The 22561-nt window shown below is 37.5% G+C and overlaps 1 protein-coding gene across 1 annotated transcript in view; it reads right to left on the minus strand.

The window, feature by feature from the left end:
• Positions 1 to 7072: 7072 nt before the first annotated feature.
• spri (sprint) overlaps positions 7073 to 22561 on the minus strand; it is a 648574-nt gene continuing 633085 nt past the window's right edge. The window contains exons 15-16 of the mRNA XM_067155462.2: positions 17776 to 17974; positions 7073 to 8198 (exon numbers count right to left, since the gene is read on the minus strand). Of these exons, the coding sequence (XP_067011563.2) occupies positions 8065 to 8198; positions 17776 to 17974 (333 nt within the window). The 3' untranslated portion in view covers positions 7073 to 8064. The remainder of the gene's footprint in view (positions 8199 to 17775; positions 17975 to 22561) is intronic.

Raw genomic sequence — 22561 nt, forward strand, 5'->3', positions numbered from 1 at the left:
TAAAGATATTTTCTGAAATTTTACAAAAACTAGCCCATCAAGGACAGGTAGATAAGCTAGGATAAAGAAGTCTGATTAAATGAAATAATTTCCAGGTTCAGATCGAGAAAGGAAATCCAGACCTCGAAAGAGAAAAGAACATGATAGTTTGTGTAGGTGTTAATACAGAGAAGAATAACAGATTTCCAAAGTAATTTATTTTTCAAAATCTTCCAGACATATGAACAGAAACTGGAGAAGAATTCAGGTCTTCAAACTCACAGGAAACATTTTACCATGGCAAATTAAAAAAAGGAAATGACACCTGAAATCCAGATGGTGTTGCTGAACCATCCTAAAGTCTGACCAAAATGCACCATTATATTATGAATGTGATAGCAAAGAATGTAACGTGAAACACGATTCTCCTCAATCTATCACAACGTCTTACAGTACCCCACCTTTATGTTCAGTTAAACTGCATTCATTTTATTACTTGTATAAAAAATTAAGAAAAAATATTGAATCACAGTCTAAAGAACAAATCTTACAAAACTATTTACAATTCTTTCCTTATCTCTTTCTTTCACTTCATTCCTTCAGCACTTCCATCTCTTACTTGAGCTTGCCTCAATAATTTAACAGAGCTGCCGTATAATACTGTCACAATTACTTTTATCACAAAGCTATAAAATGTACATTAGCAAGTCAGAAAGTAAGTTTGTTTATATTTGGTTACACTGAAATAAAGAGACACAACTTTAGTATTTAGTTCTACTGTCAGGTAATATAAAACTAAACTGTTAACTTCAACAGAACCACATCACAGAAACACTACAGATAAAAAGCCAGAGGTCAATACCGGTACAGCAAATGTGTGCTGATGTTTGACTTCTCACATTAGGAAGTCATGGAGCCATCAATGTGACATACAGTGATTGTATATGGGAAGGATGAGACAATAACCACTAGGAACAAAGCATTGCTGTTAATCTAAGTCACTGTATCTCCATAAATATAACCTTTTAAGGAACATAACTTTTCAATAAGAATTAATAAATGCCACGTTAAAACACAATGAAAGCTATTTGATGTAAATCTTAATATGATCATATACTAGAAAATGGTATCAGCATTACTTCATAGTCAGGTCGTTTGGAGGTAAGAGTTTTTCCGACTAACTTCATCTCTGAAGTCATTTGTCCATGTCATGAATGAATGATGTTTTGTGTTAACAAAGACAATACATTGTCTTTGTGCCTGCAAAAACCACTATGTGAAGTATTTCAACTTAGAACTTTGGCCGGTAAGGTTCTGTCATCTACGGTTCAATATTGTGCGAATATTGTTAAGGAATTCTCCCTCTTCATAACATATGTGCTGCAGGTCATATTATTACATAGCTTTATTACATATTCTTTTTATCATGACATCCCACAGACATATATGAGGATCAACATATTTTACTGTCTTCCTCTACCACCACTTCCACCCCCCCCCCCCCCTACACACACATATGGGGTCGCAGGTGCGACCTGTGTTTCACATTATGATTTGGCCCCGATTAACGGCCAGATGCCCTTCCTGACTCCAATATTACTTGGAGGGATGTAATCACTATTGCATGTGTCCGTTATTGTTGGTAGTGTGGCGTATTGTCTGAATATGAAGAGGAAAGTGTTGGGAAAAACACAAACACCCAGTTGCCAAGCTGGAAGAATTAATCAGACACAATTAAAATCTCCGATCCGGCCGGAAATCGAACCCAGGACCATCTGAACCAAAGGCCTCACTGCTGAGCATTCAGCCGAGGATCCGACAATTCTTTATCTTCACAAATTAAATTTCTACATTCGCTCGAGTGACGAAGTTCTGGAGTAACGGCAAGGAAATATATCCTCAATTAACAAGGTCATCAAACAACAGAAAAGACAAGACACCATATGGTTGTCAGTGCCATTGATGGGAAGAAATGAAGAGACAAACTGACAACAACAGAAATCAAATGACACCTCTCAACTACTCCCATAACCAATCACTGGGTCCATTTTCAATGTTTGTATCATCATCACTGCAGCTAGGTTCCATCGCAAAGCCTTTCATTACATGACAGTGAAACTACACACTAACAAGTACGCAAGTTTCAACAAGCTGCATTCCTTTCTTTCAGAGTTATCAAACAGGGAAACTTACTTTATGGCTTCCATTCATAAATGCAGCATGAACAGAAGAAATTACCAACAAATATTTTATAATGTTATTTGCTTTACGTCCCACTAACTCCTTTTATGGTTTTCAGAGACGCCGAGGTGCTGGAATTTAGTCCCACAGGAGTTCTTTTACGTGCCAGTAAATCTACCGACACGAGCCTGACGTATTTGAGCACCTTCAAATACCACCGGACTGAGCCAGGATCGAACCTGCCAAGTTGGAATTAGAAGGTCAGTGCCTCAACCGTCTGAGCCACTCAGCTCGGCAACAAATATTTTTTAGCCCTACATTTTATAAAAAGGGAAATCCCAGTTGAATACCAAAGGATAAAGTTAAGTTGTAAATATGGAGTTCCAATACACACAGAATGGGCCTAATGTTTTCTGTCCTTTACTGTGTTCCAGGGGGCTCATACAATAAGAAATATCCTCAAAGTAATTTATATTCATTAGTAATGTTGCTGCTGAGTTACGATCACGTTCTTGACAAGCCGCAAGCCTCACTACAGGCCAATTCGATTGATCTATGTGTCTGACATATTCAAGACAATCGAGCCACTTAGATGAGGTCTTTTATGATTTAAAACTGTGAAACAGACATTCATTGTGAGATGTTTTGGAATGAGATGAGTTGCAAACTTTCAGGATGGATGTAAAAGTGTACTTGACGAGCAGCAGTCTGTGATCAATTAAGTTTTGTGTACACAGCTGAAGAATGCCCATAGAAGACAGATCTTTCTTAAACATACCATTTTCATCATAGGAATAACATTCTACAAACTGGGGATATAAAAGCTGGTGCACCATTATGACAAGTACATTCAAGATAAGCAGAAGAAATGCTGGACACAGGAACATGTATTGGTATCTCGACCAGGACAGTTACATTAGGCGCTTGCAAAGCCCAGCTTTCTGAACGCCCAAGAACAATCAATAGCCTGATAACGGGCATATTACATCAGGGCTATTGAAAGTCCCAGAAAATCTCAACTGTTTTGGATATGAAGGCTCGGTAATCATTCCAAACAAATTCAAAAGCTGTATGGTCTATGTAACTGTAAGCTTACGTTTGGGAGGTGGGAGGTTTGAGCCACGTTATCTGCAACCCTGAAGTAAATTTTCCATTTTTACACTAACAATAGCCTAATTAAGACCAGGATTGCTTTATACCCAGTCCAAGCCCATTTCACCCCCAGTCTTTCAAAAAAAAAAACCACACTTGTAGCACAACGTTAAATCGTCACCCTAGTGTATTCCGACAGACGCCAGGTCCGCTCTTCGGATCTTGGAATGCCACTTTGTATGATCAAATATATCTTCAGGATGTATTTGGCCACCCACGCGATCACTGACCTTAGATTTCCAAGTGGCAAGAGGTTTTTAGCTATGGTGGAGAGACATGTCTGAACCAGCAAAGCCAGCTTTCTCTCATCTTTTCTGTAATATGTGACTCATTTTCCAAATGGTGTCATCGCTTACATGGTCATGAAGAGAGAGATCCAACATCCATCGGAGCATTCGCATCACCATGCTCTCGGTATCCATTGTTGCTGCCCAAATACACAGTGTCACAGGGGCAGAAATTAGAGGGATGTCGAGATACAAGTTTGACAAGCAGATGAGAGCCAATTTCGGCTACAGTAGTTTCTGAATCAAACAACATTTCTAATCTAACTGTTTTTGAAAAAAGTAATTTTTTACTGGCTATTTAACATGTTGAGAGCAGCCTGGATGCGTCGACAAGAATTCCGCAGTGTGCTGTGTGAGAGCAGGATGTCAGTCAATTGTCTGCCTTGTTGCACTTTATGGCTCATACAAAACATAATTTAGTGGCTTCCAAGATCGGTTATCTTCCAATTATTTCTTTATGGATTTTATTATTGACTTTTGATGTCTTGTTTATCATCAGTCCTACCGGGCGAGTTGGCCGTGCGTGTAGAGGCGCGCGGCTGTGAGCTTGCATCCGGGAGATAGTAGGTTCGAATCCCACTATCGGCAGCCCTGAAAATGGTTTTCCGTGGTTTCCCATTTTCACACCAGGCAAATGCTGGGACTGTACCTTAATTAAGGCCACGGCCGCTTCCTTCCAACTCCTAGGCCTTTCCTATCCCATCGTCGCCATAAGACCTATCTGTGTCGGCGCGACGTAAAGCCCCTAGCAAAAAAAATTTAAAAAAAATAAATAAATAAAATAAAATAAAATTATCATCAGTCCATATGTTGAAACATCTGACTGAGGGTTTGTTCAGAAATATTGGGTACTATTGATAGAAAGAAAGCTTCTTGGAAAAACTGTCTTCAATGTTACAGTTGTGTTTTGAGTGCCTGTTACTGAGCCAGTGCTTTCACAGATTGCTTCACTGCAATCTGTCAAACATACTGGATGTCATGAATGTTATAATAAACATTGTAATTTGAGAATTTTCCTTTAGAAATGAATCTATCACGAATCATGTACTTAGGTATATTTCTCCCAGTGACAAATATGTCTTATGGCTGGGGGTCATCGGAAAATTTGTGTAACGTGGCACTACAAAATGTGTGACGGTAGTGTAACCATAGCAACCGTGCAGGCTGTGATGTAAGGCCAGACAATGTTACCACAATGTTCTCATGACATTCATGATATCCAATATGTTTGACAGATTGCGGTGAAGCAATCTGTGAAAGCACTGGATCAGTAACAGGCACTTAAAACACAACTGTAACATTGAAGACAATTTCTTCAAGAAGCTTTCTTTCTATCGATAGTACCCAATATTTCAGAATGAACCCTCAGTCAGATGTTTCAACATATGAACTGATGATAAACAAGATATCAAATATCAACAATAAAATCCATAATGAAATAATTGGAAGATAACCATTCTTGAAAGCCACTAAATTATGTTTTGTATGAGACAAAAAGTGAATTCCTTTTAAACCACATATTACATAACCCTAATTAATTATTCTATAAATTGTTTACTGAGTGCTGTTAGTGTTGAAAATTTTACAGTTTAAATGTACAGGACTTAATGGGAGGGTTTCACTCCCATTCTTTGGAACTAACAAACATGAATATAAAGATTTTCTTTCCCACTAAATCAAAAATCAATAACATAGATGGCAATAAGACTTTGACATACTTCGGTAGCTGGCAGTGTCTTGGGAGACAATGCTGAGTGCCATAAACGATATACTACATTCGCAGATAAGGATTTTCACTATTTTCCAAAAGTTTATCATTGAAATTATTAAAATTAAGAATCATTTAGCAGAAGGCATCCACTAATTGTCATGAATACAGTATAAAACAAGAAAACTCGCTACATTTCAAATACAAATCACAGGAAGTAGTTGAAATTAGTGACAGTGGTCCTCCAATAAACTTCTCTCACAACAAAAATAAATAAAAACGGCAAGCTCGTAGAGTGCATTAATTCAAAGAATGAAAATAAAAGAAACAGGTGAGCATTTACAATAATAATACCTTGGTTTTGTTTTCATAAACACCTCTAGTTCTACAAATATGTGGCAAGATCAAGTCTTTTGGTAGTCTTTACGTTCATCTCAGAACCACAAAGAAAGCACATAACTTCAATGTGCTACTTACAGCTGTATATTACAGATCTACGTAAAAATACCAAGTTTCTCTGTCAACTACACCATTTTCATTAAAGGCAGGTGTTACATTTTTATTTATTTCTTTATTTTTTTCTTTTTTAACAACATTAAAGACACCAACTGTCAATTGTAGTTGGTTAAAACATCTTTTCTTAAATTTATTTTATCCACATTCAAGTAAAGATGTAGGTCAACATGAGTCAAGAATTTTTTTATTTATAAAACACAGGGTGCAACAAAAAAAAAAAGGCAGTTAACTCCTCAAGCTGGTTCACACCCTTCCATTACATCCCAATGGCAGTTCATGAATATGCTGACAGTATGGTGGCAATTATTCACTGGCACGTAGGGTTGCCCGATACCCTGTTTTTCATGGGTTTCCCAATGTTTGGATGTTTAATTATATAACTTCCTGTTTCAACTTTCTACTTTAAGTGTCCTTATTTCTTGTAGTTTTATAGAAATTTGCTGTTTTACTTTACTTCTAAGCTGTTTTCTGTTTAAAGTTTTTTCATTGCTATTTAATGAAACAGATTATTATTCCATGAACTCCTTGCTTTTGATAGTCTCTGGAGTGAGATATAACTGAATGAATAGAGCTTTTCCTAATCAATTTATTTATGCTGTCTTATTTGTGTATTTTATATGTGCTGGCATGTTGTTGTTAATGAAAAATGTATATTATTTTTATCTTTGGCTTTACTTTCATAGAAACAACAAGCATCAATATGTTTAAAAGAACTAGTGAATCTGAAGACAGGAGTGATAAATTGAAGAAAAGCAAGTCGTTATGCATTAAACAGTTGTAGTCGCACAAGATAAGTTTCCTCCTTTTGTTTTAAAAAGTAAAGATTTCCAAAATCAATCTATCAATCTGGCAATCCCAGTGGCATGCCTACCAACTCTTGACTGTCACTGTGACTTCTAGTATAGCCACAAGCCTGTAATCTATTCTTTGGTATATTGTACTGCCTGGTTCTGCACTGCCACAGAAGGGTGCCCCTTCAAGCTCTACTTCCTCTCCCCATGGCACACGTGGCAAATCTGAAGAATACGGTACGTGTAAATATCTGCTAGATACCAGTGTCATGAAGTCATTAGATTATTTCATCAGTATACAGATGATTAAGAGCCACTGGAATATACAGTTTGAGTAAACAAGGTGAAAATAATGTTTAACTCCAGCATATGTGCTTAGAAACTTCTCAATTCTAATGATATGCTGACGGAAAAAAAAAAAGAAAAAAAAAAAAGGCATCAAAATGCCTCATCTTATCTTAAAATTATATATAGTTTAGTTTATTATATATAGTTTATTGTTTATCGGGATCCTGATAATCCATAATGATTACACAGATATTTTTCTCTGCATTAAACTTGCTCTTAAAAATAATTTCAAATCAAAAGGTGAATGATTTATAAAAGGGTTTCATTGACAAAAACAAAAATCTTCTAATTCTAAAATGATAATTCTGAAACATTCTGATGATTTTGAGTTATAATTTAAAAATGAATCATCTTAGAAATAAAGTTCTTTGTTTTGTTGATGAAATCTTCATGTAGTAAAAGAGTGCTACTTTGTTATCCTAGTCTATTAAAAATAGGCATGGGTATGTGAATCAGAATTTACTTTGAAATTCAACAATATTTTCTTTGGGAAATACTCTTATGACTCAACAGGTTTAAGTCAGTGCAAATGTTCCATCAGTTTTTGCAAAACCTCCCTTACCCCACAGCTTAATTGATTGTTAAATTTAGATATGTACGGTAAATATTGTTGTAAAAGTAGGACTACTCGTATATAAAAATGTGCAATCAAATATACATAAACGAAGTTCGTTATGTCATTAATGAAATCGAGAGACTATACAGATTTTTGGTCATCCGGATCGTACCTATTCCCAGCTGAGGCAGATAAAAGAAGGTTCTACTGTAATGGTAAGTCACAACTGAATAAGCATATTAAAAGTAGATGGTATCTGCTGGCAAGTAAATTTTCCTCATTTTCAGGATTTACATTAATCTACTGAAGTAACAGAGAATTGACTTTTACAATTGGCGTGAGGAGTTAACTGATTAGACAATGCTCTTACCTTAGAACTACTGATGATGTTTTGAATATGGAATGAGAACATTTCTTGAGAGTACACAAGCTAAGACAGAGGTGTCAAACTTCAAACAAGTATTACAATCTTAAGACATTCTGATTATATTGATAAATAGAGTCCAATACAAGAACGTATTGTCACACTGGAATGCTAAATATCAGTTACTGTGGAGACGATGTTCTTGGCCAGGCTATCTTGGCGTCTATCCTCTTGTATGCAAACATACAGTGTTTCCCCACCTGTGTCACCGCACACTTTACGTCCTGTGGACATTCCCCATCACCGAGCAGTGTCTCTGAAAATCAGTTTGAAAACAACTATCAAAATAAACATAGTAAAGGGCAATACCTAGAGAAAAATGCCTTAAAGGCTTGTTTTCATTATATTTTCAAATGAAACATCTTGTATGTGACCCCCAGATGAATTGCTCAAATTACCAAAAAGCATAGAATTCTGATATAACTTTTAAAAAAAGAGAAATAAATAAAAATAAAATGGCTAACTCTTCGTTAATACCCAAATATTTGGTGCATTAATAGACATTATAAATTTTCCAGCTAAGTCATTCCTAGTTGCTAGCTTTTTGCCCCAGTGTGCTAATTTGATTGGTAAACAGCACACCTACCAAGACACATGGCTAGTACATAGGCTACTTGGAGCCACCAGCAGTGCCAATGCACTATCAGAAAATTTACTCATATGGGACGAATATTTCAGGTTCCCTATGGGAATCAACATCTATAAACTTTTAGTTGTTGTAAGAGATTCAGAGTACCTGTTTTGTTTGCTTTTGCTTTTATTTTATTTTTAAGAATCAAATTCCTGGATTTTTTTTTTTTATAAAAGCAAAACTGGAATTTTATATAACTTGAAGAATGGGCTCACGGGTGCCTGCAGGATCTTTTCCACGGTGGGGGGGGGGCACATTAACAATTTTCTTGAATATAAAACCAATATAACGTCAGCAACATTAAATATTGTTTACAGAAATTTCTGGTTACAACAGATGCTAGATGACTGTCAGTAAGTTCAGTTTATGAAATAATCTGGTATGATATTAAACCAATTGAATATCAACCTCTTTAGAATTCCAGAGAGGAGGGGCAAGCGCTCCCCCCCCTTGCGGGAGTCCATGTATGGGCTAGAGCAGTTTTGTTACTTTCATTGATCTGTCTCTGTCTTATCCTTGGCTTCAACAATATGAAAGTGACTGAGGTATGAGTGATGCCAGTAATGCCATTCCTTCTGCAGCCAGTCCCTGCTATGAATGGTGTGAAAATGTCACTCATAGGGTCGGTTGGTGCATGCATTTCAGTGGGCTTGGCAGACTTGATATGTAATAGCAACTTCTGGCTTGGTGAGGAAAACAACGGGAAACTACCTCACTGCTCATTTCTCTACTACACCTCTTCAGCAATGCCTAGGCCATCTATGACAGCTGATGGCGGAGCTGTTGAGGATCCAACCAGCCTTAGGGTTGAAGAATCAATCAACATACATACATACATACATACATACATACATACATACATACATACATACAAGCCTAAAGTACATTAAAGGATTCAAAATTAAAATACATTTGTTCTTATCATAGTCAACCATCATTAAAACAACGTAATTTAGTTATAAGGACGGAAAATGAAATTTCTGAGATGTAAGAGAAGGCAAGGACCTATGAGGAAATGAAGAGACATAGTCCATAATTAATGGTAAAATACTATTTTTTAAAAAGGAGGAAGAAAAGCAACTGAAAGAGAATGGACTAATTAAACAATAACAACAGTCAAAGAAAATTATGGAAATGGAAAAGAAGGGAGAAATTTTCTCTCCCATTAAATTCACATCAAATTCACATCAACAGCCTCTTCATAGTTCCATTCCTTGAACCATTATTTTTATATAATAAAGTAATACAGTAGAATGCCTCCAAGGTAAAATATCAAACATTCATACCATTAAATAATAATAATAATAATAATAATAATAATAATAATAATAATAATAATAATAATAATAATATTAGACCCACAGTTAGGAGAGTATCAAGCAGGATTTAGAAAGGGAAGGTCATGTTCAGAACAAATATTAAATCTAAAGAACATAATAGCTATGAGGAAGATCAGAAACTCTAAATTTGTAGGCTTTAAAAAGGCCTATGATTCAATTGATATTTGATATTTTAAAGGAATCTGGACTTGATAATAAAACAACTGAAATAATTAAAACAACATTAACAAACACAACATCCAAAGTAAAATTTTTGGGAGAACTCTCAAAACCATTTGAAATAAGGGAGATGGTTTGTTACCTCTACTCTTCAATAATTGTGCACTGGAGAAAGTAGTTTGAGAATGGAGGACAGCCATCAATACTAGAGGTGCTCAACTAGGAAGAAATCCAAATAAAGTCAAAATAGATTGTTTAGCTTTTGCAGATGACATGGTGCTAATTACAGACTCATTACATCTATTTATTTCGTATGGCGTATAGAGGGTACACTTAAAGTAGATAAAAACAACAATCGGACAAAGGATCGATTGATGGTAATTAACTTATAATTTTATGTCCAGAGAATTTAGCCAATTGACTCATTAGATAATGCTCAAGAACAAATACAAGAAATACAAAACAAGCAGCCAAAATTGTTTTTTCAAATGATATTTGCAATCCTAAGTTCATGACAAACATTAATGCCCCTCAAAATATCACAATTAACAATAACATAATATCTCGGACAGATTGTTTTAAATACCTGGGAGAATGGATAACAAACAATACAAATGAAAAGGTAGCTACAGATATAAGAGTAAACAAAATGGAAAGGATGTTTCATACGACAAAAAATACGAGGGCTATTTTTTTTCAAGGTCCGATTGGTCACGAAATGAAACAGCAGTACAAATTTGACACTTTTCTATTAGCAACACTTACTGATACATCACAGCTATTTTTCAACATAGTCGCCTCGCAGATTGAGACATTTGTCGTAGCGTGGTACCAACTTGTCAATGCCCTCTTGATAGAACGTCGCCGCCTGCGCCTGTAACCATCTTTGTACGCCGGTCTGCAGCGCCTCGGTGTCAAAACGCTGTCCTCCAAGCCAGCGTTTCATGTGAGCAAAGAGGTGAAAATCTGATGGAGCCAGGTCCGGACTGTATGCTGGGTGATCGAAAACGTCCCACTGGAAACGCTGCAGGAGGTTCGTGGTGGCAGCTGCAGTGTGCGGCCGAGCATTGTCATGGAGGAGGACAATGCCTGATGACAACATCCCTCTCCGCTTATTCTGAATTGCCCGTCGTAGACGTTGAATAGTCGCGCAGTATGCGGCTGCAGTGATGGTGGAACCACGTTCCATGAATTCCACCAACAGAACACCTTTCCGGTCCCAGAACACAGTAGCCATACACTTTCTGTTGGAGAATGTTCGCTTGAATTTCTTTGGCTTACTCGGGGAGTGCGAATGCATCCACTGTTTGGATTGCTCTTTTGTTTCTTCCGTTTCAAAATGAACCCATGTCTCGTCCCCTGTGACAATTTTGTTCAAAAAATCCGGTCCTTCATCATGGTAGCGCTGGAGAAACGCTAAAGCGGCGCCCATTCGCTGTGTTTTGTGACGGTCAGACAGCATCTTCGGAACCCATCTCGCACAAAGTTTGCGGTACTGAAGTGTCTCACTCACAATTGTGTAGAGAGCTGACCTGGAAATTTCAGGAAACGAAGCACTCAACACAGAAATTGTGAACTGACGATTTTCTCGAATTGGCTGATCCACACGCTGAACAAGATCATCGGTTGACACACGCTTCCTTCCCTGGCCGCCTGCATCATGGACGTCTGTACGCCCTGCTGTAAAGTTCCTGCACCATTGTCGCACTTTGCTGTCGCTCATGCACGTTTCACCATACACACGACTTATTCGGCGATGAATTTCGGCTGCATTGCACCCCTCAGCCTGAAGAAATCGAATTACACCGTGCACTTCACACTTGGCGGGCGAAGCGATCGTTGTAGCCATGTTTACGAGCGCGCTGCACGTTCACTACTGACGGGACTGAGGAGAGGCGCATAACGGTCATTTCAGAGACGTTGCGCAACACATCTGCGCAGCGGTTCATCATATATTCGCGGGCATTTGACTGTCGCGACCGATCGGACCTTGGAAAAAAAAATAGCCCTCATACATACAATAAGAAATCTCTATCCTAAAACTTGAAATTAAGACGTTATCAAACAGTGGCCTGGTCAGAAATTTTATATCCAGCAGAAACTCTTGAACTTACAAGATTTGAGGATCTTGAAAAATTTCAAAAGGTTGAAAGAAGAATTTTGGGAAAAATACTGCGACCTACAAGAAACAACAATGCCGAATTTAGAGTACGATCAAACATAGAGCTATATTTAAAAGTTGAAAAACTGACGACTGTAATGAGGAAAAGAAGACTCCAGCTTTTTGGACACATTTATAGAATGAATAACAATAGACTAACTAAACAAATCTTCAACTTATTGAACAGTTAAAAATCCAAGCCAATGTGGTTCACTGAAATTGAAAAGGATATGAAAAATGCTGGAATTAGAATTGATACGATAGAAACAGAACACGTTTTAGAGAAGTAACATGAAAGGGAGGATTTCAGGCGAGAAAGAAATTAACAACTGGAAAAGAATGGACTCAAGAGGAAAAGGAAGAACATTCTCAGAAAATGAAGGTTGGAAACAAAGAAAGTTAAATGCAAAGAAAAGCAACCAAAGTTGATTTATTGTACCCTCAAAAGGGTTATTCAAATAATAAGAAGAATAACAACAACAACAATAATAATAATAATAATAATAATAGAAATACACAAGAAACTTGTTTATCCGGACCTCAATAATACGGATCTCCGGTTTATCCAAATCGAAAATAATAGAAATGTATTTCTACTTGTACAGTATTTCTTTTACAGGTCGATTCTTCTTGAATGTCTTTTCCACCATGGATAGTAAAGGACAGGAATTGGAAGCAAGTCTGCCGCGGTCTATTAAAGGTACCGTCCTGACATTCGCCTGGAAATGAGAATGGGAAACCGTGGACTCTTCCGAGTTCCTTGACACATTTGCACACATTCCTGAATGCTCGGATGTAGATATGAACGACGTAAATGACTGGTTGAAAAATTACTCTAATTCAGGCTACGGCATAATGACAGATGAATAAATTATTGCCTCTTGTTCCTCAGCAGGTAATGACAAGAGTGATGGTGAATTTGAAAATGAAACCGGCGCTCCATCAGAAGAAACAGTGACTCACGGAATGTAACAATGTAGCTGGACAAACTGATGGCCTATTTAGAATTCCAGACAGAAACCACACCGACAGAACTGATGTTCAAATCTCTATAGAACACTTTCCCGCCTTATCAATACTTTATATATTTTATTATATTTAATTACCGTACATGTTTCGAGAGCCAATTACTCTCTTCTTCAGCGGTGCCAAGTAGCAGCGCACCTAATAAGGTCATTGACAACAGAGAGCAAGAACATGTTTGTTTATTCAGACTAGTGCAATAATATTTCGGTGTTAAATTTGGCAACCAATCGAACTGAAGAATTTGACGGTTATAACAGTAGCTAGCATGGTCATCACGTAACTGGCAGCATAGTAGCAGCTCGCCCCATAAGGTCACTGACAGCAAGGAGGACATATTGTTTGGTTCAGACCAATGTTACATCACTTTAATGTGTAGATAAATTAGATGAAATGAAGAATTGGACGGGATTAAGAAGAGGAAATTCTAATTCATGTGAGGTATCGGAATTATAGCAGACTTAAGGAAAGAAGAAAGAGAAGAGAGCAGAAAATATTTTAAGAGAGTGACTAACTTTATAGGTGTTATTTATTATTTTACGAATTGGTTATTTATTATTTACGATTTTAAGATAGTGACTAACTTTATAGATGTTATTTATTATTTTACGAATTGAAACTATTTTATTTTCAAGACTTCTACTAAATGGCAAAGTAAATGTTAAATTTGGACACGAAGAAATATTTATTCTTTTTAAACGTAAATAAGGACGTAAAATTAATATATAGTGATTAATTTAATGTAAGGTAAGGGTTATTCTGCCCGAAGGCAGGTCCGAACCTCCGCAGAGGCGTTCCTGAGCCGGAGTTTACGTGCGGTAGGGTGGCCAGTTCCTTTCCGCTCCTCCATTCCCTTACCCCCCACCAACAGCGCGTGGCAACCCATCCAACTCCTGACCACGCCCAATGTTGCTTAACTTCGGAGATCTCACGGGATCCGGTGTTTCAACACGGCTACGGCCGTTGGCATTAATTTAATAGATTTTGTACCGGGCGGTACACCTCCACGCCGCTAGTTCAAATATTGCGCCAACTGAAACTCCTCTACAGGAGAAAGCCTGAACTTTAAAAGATTGTATTAACTCAACAGTTTCTCCGAAGATGGCTCTGTGTGAATTTTGATGTGTTTTGGTTTGTCATTGATCAAGAAGTGTGGACATTCTCTACCAGATGTCTCTACAAAAAAAAAAACTATGATCATGCACTCTGGTGCAAAGGAATGAAACTTCTTGAAGAAATTTTGTATTCAAAAGTTGTTGTCTTTACTAAATTTTGTTCTTTTATTTTTGGGTTGGCAATATTAATCCTTCCTTCCGCCAGGTTTGAACTTAGCCAATCTCGAATTTCTTTAATTAATTCTCAACCAATCATGTATGTCTTCTTCGATATGGATATGTAGCTCTAAGCTATCCAATAAAGTTGTGGGGGTGTGTCTACTCATTCTTGAAAGGTCTCGAATTTTCCACGAGGGTATAAAAACTGCTGATTTTCTTGTCTCCGGGCCACTAGTATAACATCTAACTCAGTGTGTGGATATGTAGCAGGGGGCGGGAAGCGCCCCGTTCTTCAGGCACCAGTTCATCAAGGTAATGGCCTCTTAACATCTTTATCTCTTGCTAGCTCAGCAGTTTAACTCTCGGGGAAGGTTCGAAACCTTTAATATGTAACCTACCACTTTAAAATGTAAATTCCTTGTCAGTCTATGTAAAAACTACAAATATCTTTTACTGTAAAGCGGGGATAAAGAGTGCTTTACCCTCTCGAGCTCCCCTTCATCTTGAAATTGAGGTGACTACGTTTTCATAACCGTTTCTACGCTTCCTTAATGTGTTAAGTTTCCTCATACGAGTCACCTCCATAGATTGGGATTAGCCCCTGTATTATCGGCCTAGTGCCTCTTAGGTTTTAATAACTTTTGTGTAGGAGTGCATGTATTCGCCTCCATTCAATTTTGGTATTTTGGGCCATTTAATTAACCCGATGTTTTGTTTTCTGCATGTGAAGGCCCTGTAGGTTGGGTATTAAATGCCCCTGCTTCTTTGTGTGCCTTGAGGGCAGTAAGTAGTAAGGGTAGTTGTGGCCTTTGATAGGCTTGTAAAAATCGATAGCAGGTCAGCTCTTTTTGGTATTTTGGAAGGTGCCTCTAGGAGGCCTGACATTATTAAGCGGGAGCAAGAGCTCCATGTAATGAAGGGGTTTCCTGCCCTTTGTTAAATTGTGGGTGTGAGCTGAGAGCTCAGACTTTGGGGCTTGTAGCCCAGAATTTTTAAAGTTGTTGTGTACCTGATTTAACTGTTATAATTTGTTGTACGCTCAAAATTCTATGTTACCATTGTTAAGTTTTGAAAATATAACCTTGTTGAAATTTTCATTCATCTTTCGAACTTTTGTAGTTGAGACCTATTCCAGCCCGCACCTTCTTTCACCTCTAACTACCACGGATATCTCCGTAACAGATTTTATTATGTATGATTTGAAAATTCTAGTTTAAAGTCTGTAACAAATGACATAGTAAGTAAGTGAAAAGTGAAACACAGAGAAATATTGTAACAATTTCAAGATTTAAGTATAATTGTTCTATTTGTACCAATGCACCAAGTCCAAAGATTAATTAATGTTTGGCACCGCTGAAGAAGAGAGTAGCTGGCTCTCGAAACATGTACAGTAATTAAATATAATAAAATATGTAAACTACTGACAAGGCGGGAAAGTGTTCTATAGAGATTTGAATATAAGTCAATATGGACCAATATGGTGAAAATAATCAATTCAGAACTGATGTTAGTACAACGTCAGTGCGATCGTGCTGCGCGGAAACGCTGTACAAATGTAAAACAGAAAAAGCTCACACATTATTTTAGTGCATAAAACAGAGTTGTAAGAAAAGTGTTTCTTATATATTCTTTTGTACAACTGAAAAAAGGTATTACTGTAAAACTTATGTTAATATATTATATAACATGTACTGTATTTGTTTTTTAGTTTTTCTGGATTAACCGGATTTTCAATCATCCAGATCAGTTCCAGTCCCACTTACTCCGGATAAACAAGGTTCTTGTGTGATGATAATAATAATAGTAGTAATACAATAGTATTGCTTCGAACCAAAAGAGTGGACGGCTGTTAACTCTGCAGAATTCATTACTCTGGCTTTTAAACATTACCATGCATTCATGATAAGAGCGGAAATTATGATGTTCCATTAACTGCTGATTTCCATGCTTCCAATCATTCAAGGCAGATGTTTCAGATTGTCATGTCCCTCCAAAAAGTTTACAAGGAGAACAAAAACAGATCGTTGGCTACAGGAATATACCAGATATTCACGTTTCACAAAAAGCGGACTCTGCACCAATGCGGGAAAGAAGAATTCAAGTTTCATCAAGTCTCTGTTTAAAAGCTTTTTCAAATGGAACTTTTGTCAGAAATGGTTAATTGCCTAGATACATCCGCATAGAAATCGTCCCAATTCGGTTTCAAGTCACTTTTAGTGTAGCAGTCTCTAGAAATAAAGCCAAAACTAAGGGTAATCGTTTGGTTTAAAAACACCATCTTTTGGTATGAGATCATCTTCACGATTTTCACTTGCAATTCCAACAGCGTACACTCAAAGTTTTCTGTGCCGTTACCATCATTTTTATTTTCATCTTGCATGAAAAGTTGATGGAGTTGTAGTTTGGATCATGTGGAAAACAAGTCTAATTTTGGTGTTTGAGAGAACAATTTGCTTTCCCTCCTCTTCTTCTGCTAATCTGCGATAATTTCCACTACTTACCGTAATCATTTTTCATCATCCATGTTGTGTACGTAACACAAAAAACGCTTAATAAAACTCTCAAAAAACTTAATAAAAATGACTTGCAGATTTCTATGGAACTCTTGGTATGGGTTGTCTTTCGGTGGCATTGATTTGGCGACTGCTTGGATAAGTTGCAGCCCAAAGTCATCTTGATACCCATACATAGAACCGAGGGGGCTGTATTTTAACACTGTGGTGGTATTTATAATACCGGCAATATTGCAGACAGCTTTTACAGCGGCTCTGACAACCAGGAATGGGTTAGCTGGAAAATTTATAATGTCCAATAACGGACTACTATATTGGTATTATAAATTTACTCATTTGGGACAAATATTTCAGTTCCCTATGGGAATCAACATCTGTATCAGCTTTCACATAAGCGGACAGAAAATTCCGTTATTTATGTTGGGAGCTTTTGCTTTTGAAGACTATGAAAGTGCATGCATTCTAAAAACCCTTTTTTGAAACTATAAACTTGTCACCCCGGTCCTGGGTCCATACAGCCCATGCCTAAATATGGCTCTGTACACAGCTATCATGCCAATCACTCAGAAATCCAAATGGGGACTTATTCACCAGTGAGGAGATCATGGTTAGGAGAAAATAAGAGGAGAAAGGAATGAAAGAGATACAAATTTATGGAGATCCTTTTAAAAGTATGATCCACCTCCATTTAGTCAACCTAGAGTAGCCAATACCCTCCACAAACTTTCTTACCTTCTCCATCGACAAGCTTGAAGAGACCATAATCCTGTGGGTTGGTGATGCGTACTTTATGGGCAATGATTTTACACACGTCGCGGGTCGTCATGTTAGGTCGTACCGGCAGCGTTTTGGTTATGATGGAACCATGCATCTCGTCAGGGACAACAATTTTCAACACCGACCGGAATTCTGCCAAGGAGCCTACTCGCCACTGAAACAAGACAGAATTGAAAATGCTACCGCAAGAGTACACAAGAAAAAAAGCAGTTAAAACCATCAGCAGGAAATCAAAAAGCAACGCCAGTAACTTGTATAACAAGATGTATTTGATTAGAAATTTGTCCTAGTGCATTGGTACAGTACTAACAAAAATTCCCAAAGAGTTTATAGACACATCATAATTGAAACACACAAAGAACTTGAATGTTCGCTCCATAATCAACTGGTGAGTGGACTACCTGAAATAAAAAAGAGAAGAAACACAAATTTCCTGGAGATAGTGACAAATTGATAAATTCAGTTCACTATAAATGAGTTAACATGGAGCCATTATGGTAGATGAGCTTCCATAAACGTTTTGAATAAATTGCACATCTTGTAGTTATCAGGTAACACAATCCCGCTTAGCAACTATCTCCTAGAAATGAACATGTTACCAAAAAGCTCTACAGGTAGTTACATAAAAAAGCCAGTTCCTGCAAGACATCAAAATTCTGTTAATGTTCAAATTCGTCATCATTAGATGCGTACTTGTATATGTTTTTTTTTTTTTAAAGAAAGTACTGGCTATGGCCTTAAAGAAACAACCCAGGCATTTGGCCAATGTGAAAATGGGTAAGTATGGAAAGCCATCTTTAGAGCTGCCATGAGCTATCTGCTGAACTCAAGCTTACAACTATGTTCAGTTCATCACTGTTACAGCTGCTTGAATTCAGGGTTAGGAACATCTTGGCCATCAGTCAGAAGTGTTTAAGTATTTACAATCTGTTGAATAACTAGTGTTAATCATACATTTTTCTAGTTAGCTGATTTATCTTGAAACTTATGGGAAATCCAGTATCTTGCATTACTGCAATGCTGATATAGCTACATTTTATTTTATTTATTTACTTACTTGTGTTTATTGCCATAAAAATTATGAGGCATGATCCTAACTTACACTAACCGCATTAATGTACAATAAAAATTATTAAAATAAGAAATAATAAAATTTATTTGAATAGCAATACAAAAATATATGTAACATTAGAATCACTTTGACTAACGATATGCACCTATCAGTTAAAGTTGCTAAATATACTGAGATTAATGAAAATTTTATGTTGAATAATCAGCCAGAAGGCTGGCTTGATCCTCAAACAGCTCTGCCATAAGCTGTCATATATGGTCTAGGCCATACCCCCCCCCCCCACTCTCTCTCTCTCTCTGGGCCATTTGCACGCCGAGTTTGAAAGGTGATTCAAAGAAGTGGAAGAAATGTAAAGTGAACTGACGGTTTTTATGACACCATTTTCCATTCTGTATGAAGATAATGCAGCCAGCTCCCACAGAGAGTTGATCAGGTTTCAGTGCCATACAATCCTTAGAGATCGATGCTGTTCTACAAGAGATCATCTACAATTTTATGAACATTTGTCCCAGCAAGAGTTCCCACGGCTACATGCACAGGCATGCCGATTTGCTGCAATGTTTGGGGCTAACAATATGTTTGCGAGCAAATATTTTCAATAATGGACCTTAATAAATCTAAAAGAAGATCATGCACGTCGGATGCAGGTCCCCCCCCCCCTTCCCCGACACAGATAGGTCTTATGGTGACGATGGGACATGAAAGGCCTAGGAATGGGAAGGAAGCGGCCCTGGCCTTGCCGACAGTGGGGTTCGAACCCACTATCTCCTGGATGCGAGCTCACAGGGATGCAGTTTTAGAAGCCGTATTATGCATCCAATCAGAGTGGAACATTTATCCCAACATAACTAAACTGATAGCATCCAGGAGGTGCTAAGTTTCAGCTTCAAAGAGATACATAAAAGTGTGTTAAATTCAAAAAGACACAAATTCTGGTTGGATTGTGTGAGACAGATAAACTAATACTTACACTTTTTGTATTAAATTTCACATACCAAATTTCTTTTCAATTTGTGAGATAAACTCATTTCCAATGATATATTTCTTTAAATAATTTCTCCTGGTAAAATTTTAAAACAAGTTTTTAATGATTTTGTGAGATAAAAATAATGAAACTTTATACTTTAAAATAATAATCCTTATCTTCCACACCATCCCTAGAGATGCCAAGTGGACAAGACTTGTCAGAAAAGACCTTCAAGAATTGGACATTGCTCCCAGTGAAATCTACGACAGGAATAGGTTCAGAACGTTCATCGGAACATCAAACTCTCTCCAGTCACTACCAGAAAAAACAGAACGTCTGAGAGGAGGTGTGAAATTGACTCAGGAGCGAAAAGACATTAACAGTGCAAGAATGAAGGAGTGCTGGTCAAAGAAGAATGCTGCTAGAGATAAGAACCATGTTGTCCATAGCAGGCCCAAACGGAACTTTTTTTTTAAAAATCCTTTATTTGAAATTGTGTTAATTTTGAAAATATCAAAATGTTGTTTTGATTTTGGGAGACAAAAAATATATATATTTTTTTTTTTTTTTTAAATACAAATAATCATATTTAATGTTTAAATTAAGTTCCCTTTACGTTTAAGTGCACGTTTATTAGGAGAGTGTAAACTGCCTTAGGAAATACAAAGACAATGGAGTTTTTCCACTGAAAATTGTGATGCAGGTCTGTCACGCTTGAAATACCTAACACATGTCACTAACAACCCGTTAAGAATCTTGGCCTGTCGGTCGAGACGATAGGTGCTAACCTGGCGACTGGCAAGTGGTAGTGTGTTATGTGGGCAACTCTTCAACCACATTACTATCTGCGCACTTTTTAGCGATAGATTTCTGTACGGTTTTGAGGAGTAAGAAGGGAGCGCTTCCGGTTCCGTAAGTACTGCCAACTGAATGGAAATGAAATCTGGTATGAATCGATAATATGATCGATCAATATGAATTTTCTAAATCTTTGTTATTTTAAGCCAATAACTGTGTCACACACACACATTATATAACATTTCTCGATGCGAATCTTATTCCTAGAGTGAATTCTATAGTTTGGCTTTGCTGTGTAAATTACATCAGTACTAGTACGTAAAGTATACGCCAGACGTCGCACAGCGATGCATAAGCGATTCATAGTTTGTGTTTCAAAGATTGCCAGTACGAATCTCGAAGATTGCCGAGGTCGACCGCTTCAGCTCTAGGGTGTAAATCTATCGCTAAAAAGTGTGCAGCTAGTACTAGGTTTTCCTGATCAGGCCTTTTGCTTCTCATATGAGATAGCTCCTCAAGGTAACAGGCAGACACACTAGCCACACACCGATTTCATTCCAATTTAATCACTATTAAGTGCACAATTACTGTAGTAACTTTCCACACAGGAGTTGCTGTTCAATTAGTGCATTTAGATAAAGCAAGATCTCCCCCTAAGTAATATTACAAATGACAAATAGCATATGAAGGTACCTACTGATACCATACGCAATGTGATCTTGTGCATGGACAAGAAATACTTGTTTTATGTAGCACCGACATAGACAGGTCTTGACAATGAGATAGGAAGGAATGGGTAATGACTGGAAAGGAAGTGACCATAGCCTTAACTAAAGGACAACTCCAGCTTTTGTCTGGTCTGAAAATGAGAAACCATAGAAAACCATATTTGGAACTGCCGACAGTGCAGTCCAACTCATCATTTCCCAACTGCAAGCTATCAGCTATGTGGCCCAAGCCATGAGGCCAATTTGCTCAGCATTTGGACAATAAATTAAACACACCATATAACATTGGCATTTATTACTGCACTCTGCTGTTATCAAAGTTTTTACTGTCATAGTTTGCATTTTCAAGTGGAGAAGTCCAGAAGTCCTGTAACATTTGGATAAGATGTTGCTTCTTAGACTTTCACAGCTAGAGGTGATGCTGTTGTCTGTGGTGCCCAAGACATAACATAACAGTTCTAAGCCTAAGGAGTAAAAGCATTCCGATATCTTCTGGGAAGTTTCTCAACTTCTGAAAGCTGTACGTTCACTGTGGCATTTCAGTTCTTCCAGAGTTCAGGAATGATGCCCTTTCAATCCACAAAGATGTGCTGCAATACAATCAGACCTATTGTTCCTTGCTGGGATGGTATGTATCCCTGATATCCTTCCAGACATCTATAACTCAATCCATTAAAACATTTTTTCAGTTTTTCGGTGTTGGGATGATTGAAGTTAGAAGCACTATTTCTGGATATAAGATGCGGTTGAATCTACTGGGAAGCTATTTCCTATATATATGGTCAGCAGGTGTCGCTCTGTCTTCTGACTGAGCGATGATCACGTACGAGGAGCGCCTAGTGCCGGTACAACACTGAGATAAAGATCATCCCCGTACCAAAAGCCCTTGCTATTGAGGAACCAAGGAGAGGACGAGGATGTCCTAGAGCAACATTGCTGAAAAGGCTTCGAAGAGAAATGGCATTCCCATAGCCCAGACATCAAACCGAAGGGATCAGAAGAGTCGACCCGGAGTGGTACTCGGGAGTGTCCAGTGCGGGCTCCCAGATGACCAGAAAAGAAAAAAGATATTTTTTCCCTCAAATCACGTACAGAGTTCTTACTTTAACACTTTTCTCATACTTTTAGCTGGATCAGTGGTAGTGTATCTGACTCAGGATCCTGAGTTGGGAGTTC

The sequence above is a fragment of the Anabrus simplex genome, chromosome 11, assembly GCF_040414725.1.
Source record: "Anabrus simplex isolate iqAnaSimp1 chromosome 11, ASM4041472v1, whole genome shotgun sequence".
NCBI lineage: Eukaryota > Metazoa > Arthropoda > Insecta > Orthoptera > Tettigoniidae > Anabrus > Anabrus simplex.